Source organism: Hydractinia symbiolongicarpus, chromosome 13, assembly GCF_029227915.1.
Source record: "Hydractinia symbiolongicarpus strain clone_291-10 chromosome 13, HSymV2.1, whole genome shotgun sequence".
Taxonomy (NCBI): Eukaryota; Metazoa; Cnidaria; class Hydrozoa; order Anthoathecata; family Hydractiniidae; genus Hydractinia; species Hydractinia symbiolongicarpus.
In genome coordinates, this window is record NC_079887.1 from 24513921 (window position 1) to 24531124 (window position 17204).

Here is a 17204-nt window from a genome sequence, read left to right on the forward strand (position 1 = left end):
TCAGCGTAAAAAGTATCTGGTATTTATAGAAAAAATAAAATGGCAAAGAATAAAATTTATACAATGAGTGCCTTCTCGGTGTTTTGATTGACCATGGTCTTCGTGTTGTCCTATCGAATGTATTAATTGACCGTCAGTTTTCCTTTTGTGTTCCACACTGGCTTTAAATATACTGTAGGTTCATCACTTTCGCTGTTAGGATCTTCTTCAACTTCTTCTTCAATGGTGTACTCACCATGAAGAACACAACCAGCATCGAATTTATATTTGCCATACCCTTTGGTCATATCATCTTCGAAAAAACCTAAAAATGAGAACATTTGGAACACATGGTGTTAGAAGCAAGAATTGTGAGGTTTTGTTCCATGATTTTTTATGCAGGAATTTTAGCAACCTCTTATCCTCTTGCACATATCAATTATATTTTCATTGAAAAATGAACAAAAAGATATTTCTAAAATTATTTCTAAAATTATTATTCTAAATTGTGGTCAAAGCGTATGTATAACTGCAGAAAACATTCGCATTTAAACGTCTCTTTTATATTAATGATTCTTTGGTATATAAAAGAGTCAAAAAGCGTGCGAAGCTAGGTTTCTCAACTGAGAGTTTTGAATAAATAATCCATATGCTTTCTCTATCCGGCAGAGAATTAGGCAGCTGACACTTACACAAAAAGGGGCAACAATAATCAAAGTTTGGATAGGAACTATTACCATGGGACCTTATATATCTATTAAATTCTAATTAAAAACCCCTAAACTCAGTGAAGCTTGAACTAACCTATATATCTGTGATCTGTATGTATAATCTCTCCTGAACCTTTCCTTTTCCCTTCTTCCCATGTCCCCGCGTATTTGCTACCAGTGGAAGCATAGGTATACGTTCCTTGCCCGTGCCTTTGATGCTGATACCATTCCCCTTGAAAGCAGTCTCCATTTACATAATAATATGTACCAAATCCATTTCGCTGATCCTCCGTCCAGTTACCTTCATAATGGGAGCCGTCTGGATACCAAAGTGTACCTGAATAATATGCCATTAAATAATTGTATTGGGTGCTTTTCTTTTTAATTTTGTAAGGTCGTAAAAATTTCGCTCTGTTCAAAAATATATTATTGGGATATCAAAAAGCAAATGGCGCAAATATTATTTGGCAAGAGAAGGAATAGACATAGGGAAATTATTTTATATGATTCCTAGCTCCCTTGATAAGCCACGTGGTTATTTTTCTGGCGTTGAAGCTTTTATCGGTTTGTTCAATTTCTTCTCTAGACATTTATTTTTAACAAATAATGTTGATTTAGAAGAGTATATTAAAACTTGCGTTGCCACATGCTGAAATTGGCATTTTATATTTTTATTCTGAAATCACCTGTTTCTTTCTACTGTGTATATAAAAACAAAACGAATTTTTTGATAATTAATGTGAACAAAAAAATGCAAATTTCATGCATCGACGTTCCGCGGTCACAAGCAACAACAATTTCAGTATGACTTTAGCTTTTGGTTACGCAAAAATGTTTAAAAAGACTTGATAGATTAGACAGATGTCGAACAAGGACATTCGTTAACGTTATTTCCCTTGATTTAAGCAAAGTTAAAATTAGAAACAAATTTTCAGCACAATATAAAGACGAATCTATAGTCTAAGTTTGAAATACTGAAAATCTACCTAGCAAAGTTTATGCAAACAGTATCAAAAATAATAAATGGTATTCTCTAATTCAATGATGTAATCACAATCTCGGTTTCGAAATGAGGCCCGTATGGACAGAACTATAAACAAGATGGCGGCAAGCGAGGTGGGTTTGCAAACTCTGCAAGTTATCATGACGCCTGACAAAATTAGAAATATTTCTGGAACGTCTATGAATCAAAATTTCATAAATTGTTGTTACAAAACATAGATGTTGATGTTGAAGAATTATATAAATCCCTGGATATAAATAATTAAACAATTTCTTTCTTTCTTCAGTCCAGTGAATGATTTGAAATGATTGCTGTTGTCTTTGATGTTATCACAAGTAAGAAAGTGTAGAGACTTGATAGTTCCTGGGGCAAAGCCCAGAGGCAGACCGAGAAAGACTTGGCAGGAGGTTATAAGGACAGACTTGATACAGAGGAAGTTGAGTTTAGATCTAACACAGTCTAGATCAGATTGGAAGAGGGTCATTAATATACCCCGTCCAACCCATGCTAGCATGGAAAACGGACGTTAAGCCGAGAATGATGATGATGATAAGTAAACAATCGACTTTTTAAATTTTTGTTTATTAATTTCAACTCTTCATTTTCCAATGTCAGTTGCTTGAGTTAAATTTAATTTTTGTTCCATTAATAATTTTTTGAACTCAGTGTGTCGCAATTTGTACATTTTTCCACTGCCTCTATTACTAAAATATCTTGGCCATCATGATCATCATCCAAATCTTCATTTTCATTGTCAGTGGCTGAGAATAATCTCAAACGCTTATATGGAGATTATGTCTTTTTTCATTTGTGGTGTTTTAAATGATAATACAACTGTTCCTGGTTTTAATGTCTTTATTCCCCTTCAAGACTCATTTGAATTTCCTCTGGTTTGGAATGAAATTCACAGACTTTGGTGTACTTATCAATTTGAAAATTATCAGCACCACCTCTTCCTCTATACTTGTAAATTTCTTTGCACCAAGCTCTGTGTAGTTCGTGCTTGGAAATAAAAACAGTCCAATATTTGTCTTTTGTTTCTTTTTATCGTAGAAAGAACTCTCGCATTCTGGAACACAGCAATACATAGAACGTCCTCCTGATATCACTGTTTCAGGAACAGCTGTTTGTGAAGTGGAACAAGACATTTTTTTTCCTGTTGTAGTTTGTAAACAAGTTCAACTGCAAAAAATACAGCTACACGCACTGTCGCTGCGCTGTTGTTTTTGTTGTGCCCATACGGGCCTCGTTTTAAATTCGACGTAAAAATTACATCATCGAATTGGGGAAAGCCGTATTAGTTTTTTTGCCGCAGTGTTAATGAATGTTGTTAAGCAAAATTTACGCTGAAAACACAGTTTCTTGCGGCGCGACACGTTGCAACACGACTTTCACTTTTCTTTGTTGGAATTTAATTTTTAAAATATTTTGTTTTATTTTTGTAAACAATAGTAAGAAACAGGTGAAAACCAGAATAACAATAAAAAATACTTATGTTGCAGCAGTTTGGATTATATCCCAACTTGCTGCGTCATGTATATGGTGAAAATGCGCTGCGACGCATAACTTTTTTTCAGTGTAGATTTGGCATTAGGAATGATTAATGCCAATCCATAAGATAACTACCAAATAACTATCTAAAATATTCAATACCGTGACCATGTTTTTTCCCATCAACATATTCGCCGATATATTTAGCATTGCTTTTAAACCTGTAGGTTCCTACTCCATGTCTCTTGCCATGTGAGTAATGGCCTTCATAGGTATCACCGTTGGGTAAAGTAGTTGTCCCATAACCATGACGCTCTCCTTCTTCATTGCGATCTCCTTCATAGTTCTAAAATAAAAATTATAATCACTTTAATATTGGTGCGCCTTGGAAAACTTTTTTATCAGGAAAAGTTCTGTGTTTGTTCTTGTTTTTGTTAATTATTTGTTTGGTGTCCGCCACCTATCTTAACGTTTGCTCGGAACTTTGTATAAACATACGTGGCGAGGAATAGATAGATACACAGATAGATAGATATCTTTTTTAGTGAACAAGCTTAGTAAAAGTGTTTAAAGGTAAGAAAAAAGATTGTTACAATAGAAAAATAGGAAATAACACTATGTAGAAGACAGAAAACTCGCCCTATCGTTCAGGACCTGTTTAGAAGGCGCTCGCGAAGTTTATGTTAAAAAAGTGCTTATGTTAAAAATATATACGCAAGTTTTGCATATGTACTTTACAAATAAAAACAAACATCTTAAAAAAAGAGATCTCAATTTTTTGGTTCTTTAAAACATTTGAAGGATTCTTTATAGTACTAGTATTACTAGGACAATCAGAATATAATTAACAAATAAAAGAAACATTTTTACAAAAAAAAAATCATTCATTTGTTAGATTGGATGCCATTTTGAAAGAATTGTAATTGATCTGTTATAAAAAAGTACACGTAAAGAATTTTAACGCATGCGCATTGCGGATCGATTTGCACTTTAAAGCGTTGCTATAAGTATAAATTGTGTAAAATAATTTTGTTGTGGTAAATATCTTCGTGGAATAAAGAGACCAAGTATCAAGCGATTATTAATATTACCAAATATTCTACAACCAACCATTACGCCATGAAAACATCAACGGGAATTCGTTTGCTGCACATATTTTTAAGGTATATTTTGCGGGGGATCTGAAAAAAGCTGCAGTGCAACCATTTTAAGCGCACAAAATACGGCATTTTTATGGGTGGCAGTTGTTAGCACGTGAAAGAAACCACGGGTTTGCTTGTTCTCTAAATTGCATTTCGTGTTTCCATACTACTTTTCTTGCGGACGGACAGAATACGACTAACATTATTAGAACTAGTTGTTACCCGTGGAAAATCCATAGGGTCTCCGTCTTTAAATTACACGCTATCTCGTGAGCCTGTTTTTCGAAACATTTTTTACGGACCGACAGACAAAATACGGGTATTATTATAGAGACTAGCCGGTAACCCGTCCTTTATAAATCGCATATTTCATGTCTCCGTAGCATAACGTGTTTCTCGCGCACACACAGACAGACGGAATGCAGCTATTATTATAAAGAAGAAGAGATGCGCCTAATAGCTTGAGAATCTATGCAGATCAACCTTAAGAGATAAGTAATTTCCAGAAAGCTATTCTTTTGTCAATTCAGAACGTAACTTTTTTTTCGGTTAACATTTTTATTTATGCTTAATTTTTTAATTGAACAAGTGTTAGAATTGTAAAACGTAATTACTTACACCAAGTTGCACCTCTACGTCTTCTTCGTCAAATTCTTCCGATGTGTCAGACATTTTATAAAAAGAATGATTTTAAGATCAGTTTGCAGTGAAAACACACACAACAAAAACAAAAACACTCGTAAATTTGCTGTTGCTGTTGGAAACTAATAATCACAATAATTTTTTTTATATTTTACTTATAATCACTTTAAATTTTTGAATAAACTATGATCCCTAAAGAGATTTTAATAACACTCAATACGCTAGCAATTTTGAGAAAAAAATCATCTAAGATGGAGAGCAAAAATTGATCAAATTGGTATTTTATTGACTGTAATGTGTAAACGCCAAAGTACAAAAAAAATGAAAATAATTTTTTTTTAACCATTGCCTTTTATTCTGTAAAACGCTTCAAGCACTGGCCACAGTTTTCGTATTATTATATAAAATGTTTACCAGAATTTACAAAAACTTTCACTTGCAGCAGGCTGGTTGGTAAACAAGAAAAAACAAGGATACACTTTAGTGTAGAGATATAACTCTAAAAATGTGGTTTAATTTATTTTCCCTGAAGAAGGATGTATTTAAAATTGAGAATAACATGTAATTCAATGTGTATAATAATTATATAAAACTAGTCGTTAGCCCGTGGAAAAATCCACGGGTTCGCCCGTCCTTTTTATACCGCATTGTGTGCGTCTCACTACCTGCGCAGCTAAGCTACCATTTTGCGTGACAGGCAGACGGACGAAAGGACGGACGGACAGACGTATACGGGTATTATAAAATAGATTTTAGTTTAGCGGAAATCCTGTTCCTTTTTTCAGTGGGGTAAAATACGACGCAATCCACAACATACTCTTCTTTTAATTTTTATATGGCTTAGGTCTGTTGCAATCAGGAGCTTTGTTAAAAATCAAAGCTTCGTTTTTTCTTTACTTTTCAGTTTTTTCTTTCGTGACTAGTCGATGGCCCGTGGATAAATGCATGGGGTCGCTCGTTCTTTATTTACTGCATTTCGTTTGTTTCGCTACTTGTGGTACCATTTTACGCAAACACAGACAGATGACGGCTATTTAATATAGAGATTAACTTTATCATTAAGATAAAACATGTTTAATCTCTTTATTAATGGTCGTATTTTGTCTGCGTCTTCCAAAAGGGTTGCATCGCAGCTTTATTTTAAACTTCACGACGTTCTTTTTACCTCGATTTGAACGATCTTAAGGTATGCGACAAATTGTATCGTGTAAACACCTAATATCGCACAAAAAGAAATTTCGTATGCGAAGGAACAGCATGTTTAAATTGTATGAACTTCTAACCAATAAGTGCGTAATTTTGTTACTCTTAAACTGTTGCCATTTTTTTCCTTTTCGTTTTTTTCTTTTTTTGTGTTTTTTTTACATAAAATCATAAGTTGTTTGTCTCGGCAAGAAACTGTTTAGCCAGTCTTTTATTTCATTTTTGTTGTTGGTTCGTTTATGCTTGAAGGAAGAAAGGGACTGCCCAAACAAGTAATTGACGATTTGAGGAAAACTTTTAGACTGAAATTCAATTTTTGACAAGAAATAATAATAAAAACAAGTAAAAAATAAACAAAATTTTAGATATTGTTAGTCAACGTTTAGAATTACAGTAGACTCCCGGTTATTCGAACCTGCACTTATTCGAATAATTTGGTTATTCGAAGTGAGATGGCGTTCCCCTTGGATCTGCTTACCCAACTCAGACAAAAACACTCTCGGTTATTCGAACTTCAGTTATTCGAATAATTCGGTTATTCGAAGTGATTTTTATTCCCCTTGGGGCCAATTATAGGCTAAGTCACCCTCAGTTATTCGAATTTTTCTTATTGGGAGATCGTCGAGTGAGAACATTGATTTTCTGCGATTAAAACACTTTTTTTCTTCAAAAAATCAGGTTTCAATATTCGTGGCTATTTACACTCTTCAACTCCTTGTATTTACTAGATACATTTTCTTTATAACTTTCATATTTTAAAACCTGTTAACAATTTGTTCAAATTTATTCTTTCTTCAAAAAGTAAAAATTCTTTGTGTTTACACGCTCAACTGAACCACAATGCCTCAATGACTTAAGAAAAGTCCATCCCATTAAGGTTAAGTTGAAAATCTGGCGGGAAAACGAATTTTTCAGTTATTCGAACTCCCGGTTATTCGAAGTAAACTCTTATCCCCCTTGAGGCTTCGAATAACCGGGAGTCTACTGTACTATCAATCGAAAAGTTCAATTATGCTATATTGGCCTATGATTATTATTTAATCCATATTAATGGGTATATTCAACATTTTATTTGAACTCAGTAATTTGAAAATAATTACGTTTGCTCACATGAAAAACAATAATTTTAAACCCATTTTTCTCTATGAAATTATCAAATACAATACAATTTGGTGGCTCGCAGGAAATAAATGAATAATTATGTACTTTAAGTGCAAAACTTATTCGGGCAAAAACTTTCACCAATTGACAAATTAAACTACATTTTAGCTAGATGTTCGCGAATGAGCTGTGGTAAGACATTTTGCCAACATAAACCAAAATATACCATTCTTGAGTAGAATATTACTTGTACAAACTTTAAACTTTGCAAATTAAAGAAAAAATGTATTTACAAGTTCATAAATTTCTCCAATTGATGCTGTTCGACTTTCGCAGACCACCAAAAAGGTAAGCTTAAATATTTCAACCATTAAAGCTTAAAACATATTTTTTTTTATTACCAACGCATAGAATTAAAACAAACAAAAATAATAACAAGCTGAATAGACCATTCTTATCGGTTTACAGAGATTACCTTCTTAAAGTTAAGGGCATGTTTTGTGTTTACAATAAGATTACATAACACTTTGACACAACATCTAGATGCCAAGGAATTAATAAAATGTCAACAGAGAAGAAAAAAATGGTATAGATTATGTCAAACTTAACCAAGGTCAAGAATACAGCGAACCCTATTTCCTATGGCAATGAAAGGTAATTATATATTATATGTTAACGATAATAAAAACAATAACATAGTAATAAGAACTACGAATATACTGTTCAAGGTTAAGTTCTAATTATTCGTGTAGTGGTAAGGCAGAAGCATCCATATTCTAAAATAAAGATGAATGAAAACGTATGTCTTTCCTTATTATATTACTACATGCTTTTTTGAAATGTGACATCAAATTGAGGCTTAATGTTTTTTTTGATGTTTCTATTGGTTACATTCTCAGCTATCTGCTTGAAAAGATTGAAATCACGTGTTTGCTTGCCAAGTTAAATTAGTCCACCAATAGAAGTTAGGCTTTAATTTTATAAATGTGATCTTAGGTATTATTGAAATGTTGGGAATATAATTGGCTCCTCTAATAAATTAGGAAATTCGGGATAAATTTCAATTGGGAAATAGCCGTTAACCGGCTACTTGGATTACACCATGAAGATTTTCACAAGCAGGGAAGTCTCGGAAGCTATTTGTACTTTTATAATTCCTGGTTTTTTTGTCCTGTTCATTTATTTATATTGACTTAAATCAGGCCGGCTGTACTTCGCTTTTTGCGGAGAGTAGCGGAGTGCGCGCCAGCGCACGGAGCGTAGCGGAGCCTATTTCCTCATTATTTAAGCCAAATATAAGGGAAAAGAAGTACGATGGAGAGTATGTAGCATTTCTATGCGATTTCGTCCTTATACATCCGAATTATAAAAATTCAAACAAAAAATCACAGTAATCCAGCAATTTAATGTGGTCATTCTTTAGTACAGTTTATAGTAAGCGAGACAACGTGTTTATCAAGGAGCAAAGCGATGGAGTGTTTGTTGTTTTTTAAAGATGGTGCTGTTCTGCCCGGATAATGAACATTGGCCTGATTAAGTACGGCAGCTTGCCCCGGTTAAGAACAGGGCAGAAAATACATAATCAGGGCAACATGATCGGGACATTCCGGCTTATTACTCAAAAAATATTATTTGGCACTTATAAAAGGAACATAATCAGGGCAGTTTATATACGACAGTGTAATATTATTTCTCACTTATTATAGAACGAACATAATCGGGGCAGGCCGACTTATGTATGACAGTCAAATATTATTCGACAATTATAGGACTTAAATAACACAAATATAATTGGGGCTGACTGCTTTTATATCATTCGTGGCAAATACTAAATTTTGGGATTCGCAAGTTTAATAACTTTTCACCAAAATTAATTCCCGCAAAAACAATAATTTAGGTTCCGTGAAATTTAGTTGCTTCAAAGTATATTATGTTGAAATGTATTTACTACAAGGGTAGTTTGTACTAAGAATTACGTCGACACTTTTTTGTTTCGCCATGTCTAGTTTTTAGGGGTGTTCTATCTTCCAGAGAATGTTTAATTTACAAAAGCTTGAAGAAAATGCCAATCACAGCCTGTCTCCCAGCTATTTATATCAGCGTTCATAATCCGGTCACCACGACATAACAGTGCAAAAAAAACATAATCGGACCGTGCGTACATAATCCGGCTGTCCCGGTTGTAAACAGGTCGTTTTCGTAATCCGGGCAGAACAGTGCTAAGCGGAAAATGGGGACGAACTGATATTTTCAAGAAAACGAAAGAGGGAAGTATGAATAGCTAGCTAGTATATCACTATTTTTTACATGTAATGAACCTCTTCTCACCCACACCTAACTAGCAAATAACTACCAACATATGTGGCAAAATAAGCTGGTATAACACTACCAAATTGGCTAGCTAGCAGCATAAACTAGGTAGTTAACCAGCACAAAACTGTTTTTCTCACTAGCTACTTATCTGACATAAAACTGGCTACTTGGCCGGCATAAAATTAGCTATGTAGCTAGATTTAAATGATCCTAAAGACATATTTTCTAGTCATACACATACTGCACAATGAGTTAATTATGCTCTGATTAGGAAAATACCATCAAATATCTACAATTATCCACAAAATATGTTGGTTCTAACAATTTTAGACAAAAAACTAAGAACCAAAAGTTTAGCCAAATCAGCAAAAGAACATTGGTATAGACATATATTCTTTTTAGCAGAAGAGCCTGGACTTTTTTTATAAATAAAAGAATAAATGCAACCTCCATAATGTGTTTTTTGCAACCTTGTCCATAGTATTTATTTTGAAAAATATAGTGAAAATGGAAGGTTATGTAGAGCTATCACTATTTTTCACTTTTAGGTCATTCACACCCCTAAAAAGCTCCCTAACTAAAGCATAAAACATAATTTAGTGGCTCAGATTTTCTAGCTAAATAAAGAGGGTGCCGATAAGCCGCAAACGCCCGCATATATACGGGCGAGTTCTGGCGACTTTTCGAATTAAATTGACGGTTGTCGGCCGAAACCGCCCGCACTTTCCCGAACACGCCCGAACTCGCCCGGAACATTCCCGAAATGCAACACCTTGTAACATAAACATGGCGGACGACAGTTAAAAGAATGCGTTTGAAGAGAAAGGAGTTAATAAAGTTTATATATAAGTTATTTATCAAGTAAATCTTATCACAAATCATAAAAAACAGTTCTTTTAAGAACTTCGCTATCACATAGTTAGTTCATTTTAATTTTTATACTTTTTTAAATAATTCTTCGAGAGTCATTTGTGGTGAATCTTTTTTTTTTCGGGCATTGTTCGGGACTATGCGGGTTTTTTAGGGCAAATACCTGATTTTTTTTCAAAACGCCGAACTCGCCCGAAAACGCCCGCACTTTTTACGGCGTATGCGGCTTATCGGCACCCTCGTGCTAAATATACCAAACTAGGTGCCATATTTTTACGGATTCTAATTCGTCAGATTATAAACAGAATGTAATATCATTGGCTCGTGAAAATATTGTGCCCGGAACGAACTGTGGATTAGCTAATACAGACACTGGTAGCTAGTTTTTCCAAAAACAAACATTTTTCTGTTCATTTATAAGATATTTTCTGCCTGTGCATATGCATGCACATGTCCATTGGTGTGGATGCAAATCAAAATATTAAGTCGTGCTGCAACTCATCTAAATCCAGACAAGCGCTTCTTGTACAATCATCTATATCACATTCATTTTTGCAGTCAGAACACCTTTCAGAAATCAAAAATAATTTGCAATTGGGAAATCTCATAATTTCTACACCGGGAAATAATTTCCCTTTCTGTAACTTGACCTTAACTGTATATACAACATTGACAGATACCATTCTAGCATCATTGTCCAAATAAAATGTGTCACCGGCCCATGGAATATTAATAATATATAGAAGGGACATATGTCCTCAAATCAAATCTTTTTTTTGCTTTGGTTTTGTTTATATATATATTTTCAAATTTTGATCTTATTATCTGTTGTGGCCAATATTGGAGTACATGTTTTAAGAATTGGAGAAGTCTTAAAACTTATATTCTTTTTAGCAGAACTTTGTTATAATGATATTTAGTATATTTTACAGACCATACCTTATTTTACCGCCAAAAAGAATATTGAAGGAAAATTTTCTTTTTTAGAAAATAAAAATTACCCAATTTATCATAAAAATTATTTATTTATAACAAGTTATTTGTTGAAATGTGCACCTGTGAAGTTTTGTATATATATTTATTCATGCCCTGTTGGTCTAACGGCATGTAATAATGATCTATTACATCACGCCCCTTGACTGTCTGCGAGTAGCGATGTGCAAATTCCCGAAATTTTTTCGACCGGTAATAAATGACGGGTTTACAACTAGTGAATAAATATATATACAAAACTTCACAGGTGCACATTTTAACAAATAACTTGTTATAAATAAATAATTTTTATGATAAATTGGGTAATTTTTATTTCCTAAAAAAGAAAATTTTCCTTCAATATTCTTTTTGGCGGTAAAATAAGTTATGGTCTGTAAAATATACTAAATATCATTATAACAAAGTTCTGCTAAAAAGAATATAAGTTCCTTGTCTGCCTTTGCCGTGCCCTGTTTCCTTGCCTGCCTTTGCCGTGCCCTTTCCTTGCCGTGCTTAATGCCTTTGCCTTGGCAACCTCTCCGCAACACTTTCTATACTAGTTACAGAATTCCATTCTCGATGAAAAAAACGTGTAAAAAATGTTTAAAAAAACGCACAACTAGGATTTAATTTTTAATTTCAAAGTTGTTCCAATATTTACTTACAATATATAGGTCCGTTTTAAGCTTATTGTGTAATAAAACAATCGAAAAAGGGGTCCGTTTATTTTATAATCCTTGAGCTAAAACCATTGCCCTAACAGCTACAAAGTCATTAGTAAGAAGTGGTCAACAATGAATAATTTTTTGTATATCGGAATATAATAAAATAAAATGCTCATTGCTGGTCACTACTCACTAATATTCATTTCATAGTCATTTATCTAAACATTTACAAAAGTGTATTGTTCTATTGCCAGAGATTTGCATTCCTTATTTTCTTTCCGCTTTTAATTAAAGGGAAAAATATAAAAATTTTTAGGTTCAAAGATCAAATACCTCAACTCTGATGTCCTTTCTAAATTTTCTTAGAGTAGCTACAATGCTAGTTATATGTGGCAAAATCTATTACATTAATTTCTTGAAGTCCTTAATTACTTTTAAAAATGAAACACATATTTTGAATTGCTTGACATGTTTCAACAATTCTAATTGCCATGCCAGTTTACAAGGTTTAAAAGTTTGTTGAAAAGATTTACAAGTTTAAAAGTTATATCGAAGAAGAATAGCGTTAATTACAAAAATTAGAGATCGTTACATAACATGCTAATTACACTAGACAGGTAAAGTTTTGTTAACATACTTTACCTGTTTAGGTTAGTGTTTTCCCATCCTATATACAAAACTTTAACCTTTACGGTCCGGAGGAGAGAGGGGGGGGGTTGGGGCGCCTCCTCCCTTGAGGGTTTTTTTTTAATAACTCTTTATTGCTATGTTATATGGATATGAAACTTACTGAGTTCCAATATTTATCTATTAGACACCTGCAAGCCAAATTTTTAGGTCCCATACCTTTCAAAGGATTTGTTATTTGGTCATTAATCGAAACTACCCCTAAAAATTTCTATGAAATCCTTATAATGGGGAAAATTTAATAACTCCTGTTAAGATTATCTTTAGAATTTAAAACTTGCAACACACCTTTGCTTTATTAAGAAGAATCATTTTGCACAATTTGAACACGTGATTAATTTTGTCGGATTTTACCCGAAAATTGGAAAAAACCGAATTTGCGGGTAATTTTTGGCACCTTTTTATGCGATCCACGTAAAAACAGGAAATTATGTTAAGTAACTTTTGTTGAGCTTTCAGAAACTTCAAACAGAATGCAAAAATTCGCTTTGGAACAAAAGTAATTAAATTATAAGCAGATAGTGTCATTTCTAACAAATTTCAAGATTCTGATTACGTCACAGAAAATGTGCTGACGCAAGCAAAAATTTATTGCTGCCATTTTGTTTCTTTTATGACGTAATATAAGTGTGCCAAGTTTGATTCAATTTGAACAACCCTATAAAAAGTTATTGAGGGGGGCATTCCGCCCCCCGGTCATATTATGTTCGAAAAACCCCGGACCGAATAGGGTTAAAACATTGTAACCTGATGATGAAAATCAGAATTTTTAAAACATGTTGTTCAAATTAGAAAAATGTGTTTTATTTTTAAAAGTAGTTTTACAATTCGTGCTGCTTAGATCATGCTGCTGCTTAGATATGGTCCTTATTTATGTTTACGATTTTCTGAAGGACCTAAAATCGTTTTTTTTTTTTTTTTTTTATTTCACATTATTTATTGTCGAAAATACAATAAAAATAGTCATATTTAAAAAAACTGACTAATTAAAATCGACTTCATGTAACTAACAAATATAAATTAAAAATAATAAATAAACTAAAAAGAATTTAACCTCAAAAGGTGATCTTATTTCTATATGTATCCTAAATTGTGAATATACAATCTACAAAGACGACACTGACAAGTTAAGCCTTTCCATTTTTTTAAACAACTTACAAACGTTGAAATGCATGGCGCTTCTTGAATAGATTTTGGTAGAGTTGCCCATAGCTGCGGTCCTCTGAAGGTTACAGTTTCCAAGCCATATTTTACAGTTTGTGCTCTACCTCGAAAAAACTCTGAATTAATACGATTCGAGTACCTATTTTTGTTAAGAATAAATACTTCGGACATAATATCAGGATTGGTATTATTTTTGACTTTATATAATTCCTTTAATAAAATAATCAAATTACGGTGATGTACACTAACAGTTCCAGTTTTATCCAATAGGTCTTGAAATGAAGAGCTATAATCATTAGTTATTACACGAAGGGCTCTACTATGGATTCTATTGATGGAATTGTTAGTAGTACGGTTACAAAACATCCAAAGTAAAGGACAGTAACCAAACTGAGATAAAATAAAAGAATTTAATATGAGATATAATTTTTGTTGATCCATATACGGTGATAATCTAACAAGAGCATTTAATTTATTGCTTGCTTTCTTGCACAAATCTTTAACGTGTTTGCTAAAAGTCAACATATTATCTATTGTAATACCAAGAAGTTTTTCCTCCGAAGAGCATTGCACAGCTGTTCCATTGATATAAACTTGTAGAAAACATTGTCTGTTGCTACCGAAAAACATAAAATGACACTTCCTTTCATTCAGTTGTAAGCAGTTTAACCTAAACCATGTTGAGACAGTTCTCATCTCATTTTCAAGCTCGTACAAAATATTTTCCTCAGAGTTTCCTATAACATAAATCGTGTTATCGTCAGCATAATTGCATATATCGCTGGTGACAAAAGATAAAAAATCATTCAAAAAGATGTTGAAAAGGAGAGGTCCTAGCACAGATCCTTGAGGGACACCGAAAGTCATTTCAAGCCATTCGCTAAAAGAGTTTGCCAGTCTGATACGTTGCTTTCGTTATCGTTCGATATGTTGAAAAAACCTTCGTATTTATAAGAGTTCTCATCCAATGCACAGCAGAAATTTTTAGAAGCACGTAATACATGAAATATGTGAATAATATTTTTGTTTGAATTCGTGAATAAATAAAAACATGTTAACTATCTAACATTAAGACTTAATTATTATTATTATTATTCCAAATATTTATACAGGATATAATCACTCACTGTTATCAACGTGAGTCCTGTATTCTGATTATATACATTAGGTATACACCAACATTGCCTACCCAATTTCCCTCATATGGCATGTGTTGACCCGTAGCTGTTGTAAAGACACTTGCTAAACATGCTCGCGCTGTGAACCGAACCACGGTCCTTGTGATTACGAAGCGAAGCCCATAACTACAAGACCACAGTTCATTTAGCTAACATGCTTGCCTTATTCGTTTAGATGATGCCAGATGTAAACCAGACATATTTTATATTCAACAAACGCTTCAATGGAAGAATTAACATCTCTGACAATGTAGAAAGATTGTATTTGACGCAACGCAGGGTGTGGGAAGCAACAGATCTGTGGTTTTTAGAAGCGGAACCAAAACATCCGGGATTCTTTTATTTGAAAAGTTTACACGAAGGATATCGAATAACAAAAGGCGGGAGAGGAGATGATGTGCTCTCTTCATTTCGCGGTAATTACTTCGATGATCAACTTTGGAGATTCCAAAAAGAGGGTGAATACTATAGACTCTTCAACTTCTATTATCCCGACGCTCAGCTAGCACAACCCGACGATGATACCACACATGTACATGCCTTCAGCCATGGAAGTGACGAAAATCGACTGTGGAAATTTGTACCACGCTATGTTGCTTCCATTGAGACGCGAGTACTTTGGAGCTGTGATAACCGAAAAGGCTCAGAGGCATTCCAGCAAACGATTGAAATTACAAAAGGTATTAAAATGCTCAACTGTTCCTCCATCCGTGCGCCAGAAAACGTTCGGAAATCATTGAAAATAGCGCTTATGAAGGAGTTAGGAAAGTTGGGTAAATCCGGAAGTGAAATGGAAAAGGAATTTACTTCCGAAATAAATAATTCAACTTTAAAATCTGAAGAACAAGATCGTCAAAGGAATAGCGTTACCTTATCTGCCCCCGCTGGTAAAAAGTACCAAGTAATTCAAAATGTATGCACCTTTAAAAGTGTTAATACTTTTGAAGATTGCGAAATTTCAACTGGGTTGCTCATTGAAGAGAGTGACAATGACTTGGAATACCGGTTTTCATAATGGCAATCACAGTCATTGTTAAAAAAATTAAACGTTGTGTAATACATGCTTTTATAGAATAACATCGGCAGTTCTGTTTAAAATGATTTTTTATTGATGTGCTGAAAATGACATTTGTAAACTTTAAAAAAAAGTTGAAACTCTTGCTTGTGATTTCATTTTAATTTTTATTATTTCTCTTCTCTATTTTTAATATAAAAAAGTCATGCAAACAAAAGAACAAAATATTTTTGCGGTTTTGTCATCGACTGCCTGAAAGCGGCCCATCAGCGGTGAAGGGACTGAAATGTCGACTCGCTGCAAACATCTACCATTTTTAAAATGAGTGGCGAAGAATGACGAAGTTAATTAATTCCATAAAAAGAAGCATTATCTCTATTTACTCACGCGTACGCTTGGTCAGATGGAAAAGCGTGTGCAGTCACTCCTTTGGTCCTTTTATTTTGAGATACAGGTTTTGGTTATCCAAGTTCAACAAAAAGTAAGTTCTTTCCTTTCCAATGTTTCTATTTCGTTTTTATTTAAGCACGGTATAATTGTTGAGCATGAAGGCTTGGATTAGCGGAAAACTTAGCAACAGTTACACCTCGTATTTCATGATAAAAGGAAAGAAAAAGTTGAAAATGACACTTGTTCCGAATACCGTGTTAGAAATACCCGGTGTATTTTTGTTGCGTAATTGACAGTTTTATTGAGATTATTGTTTCTCTATGCTGTATACCTAAAATTAAGAACTGTTGCAGAAAAAAATCTTTCTCCATTTATTAGAATTGTATATGCTGCACGTCAGAGCTATAGAATGCATTCGTCTGCTTGTATTTCATCCATAAATTTTATTTAATGCATTTGTCTGCTTGTATTTCATCCATAAATTTTATTTATGAGATAATGGCATACCATGTTAGATTGCCTGTTTGGAATTATTCTCTAAATAAGTACTCTTCCTTTGTTTTCCGGGACAGTAATGCTCAATTCTCAGAAATTTTCCAGAAAAAAGTGTGTTAAAGTTCTCTAATGAACTGGAAAAGGCTATGTTTTTGCCTGTCTGTTCTTTCGAAGTTATCTGTGA

The 17204-nt window shown here is 33.5% G+C and overlaps 2 protein-coding genes across 2 annotated transcripts; one reads left to right on the top strand and one right to left on the bottom strand.

Moving 5' to 3' along the window:
* LOC130623974 (radial spoke head 1 homolog) lies at nucleotides 1-5099 on the bottom strand. The gene is made up of 4 exons (XM_057439526.1): nucleotides 4944-5099; nucleotides 3346-3529; nucleotides 784-1026; nucleotides 1-304 (listed from the first exon to the last, which is right to left on the bottom strand). The coding sequence occupies exons 1-4, from the start codon at nucleotides 4995-4997 to the stop codon at nucleotides 123-125; spliced, it is 663 nt and encodes a 220-aa protein (XP_057295509.1). The 5' UTR covers nucleotides 4998-5099; the 3' UTR covers nucleotides 1-122.
* LOC130623973 (uncharacterized) lies at nucleotides 4739-16774 on the top strand. Its single transcript, XM_057439525.1, has 2 exons — nucleotides 4739-4820; nucleotides 15296-16774. The coding sequence occupies exon 2, from the start codon at nucleotides 15296-15298 to the stop codon at nucleotides 16133-16135; it is 840 nt and encodes a 279-aa protein (XP_057295508.1). The 5' UTR covers nucleotides 4739-4820; the 3' UTR covers nucleotides 16136-16774.
* The last annotated feature ends 430 nt before the right edge of the window (nucleotides 16775-17204 follow it).

Bases quoted from the DNA above. Each gene is read 5' to 3' on its own strand.
- LOC130623974 (XM_057439526.1), bottom strand. From the start codon at position 4,997: ATGTCTGACACATCGGAAGAATTTGACGAAGAAGACGTAGAGGTGCAA. The intron at 3,530-4,943 runs GTAAGTAATTAC...TTTTTATTTTAG, and splicing joins ACGTAGAGGTGCAACTTGGT to AACTATGAAGGAGATCGCAA. The intron at 1,027-3,345 runs GTATTGAATATT...CATATTATTCAG, and splicing joins TGGGAAAAAACATGGTCACG to GTACACTTTGGTATCCAGAC.
- LOC130623973 (XM_057439525.1), top strand. From the start codon at position 15,296: ATGATGCCAGATGTAAACCAGACATATTTTATATTCAACAAACGCTTC.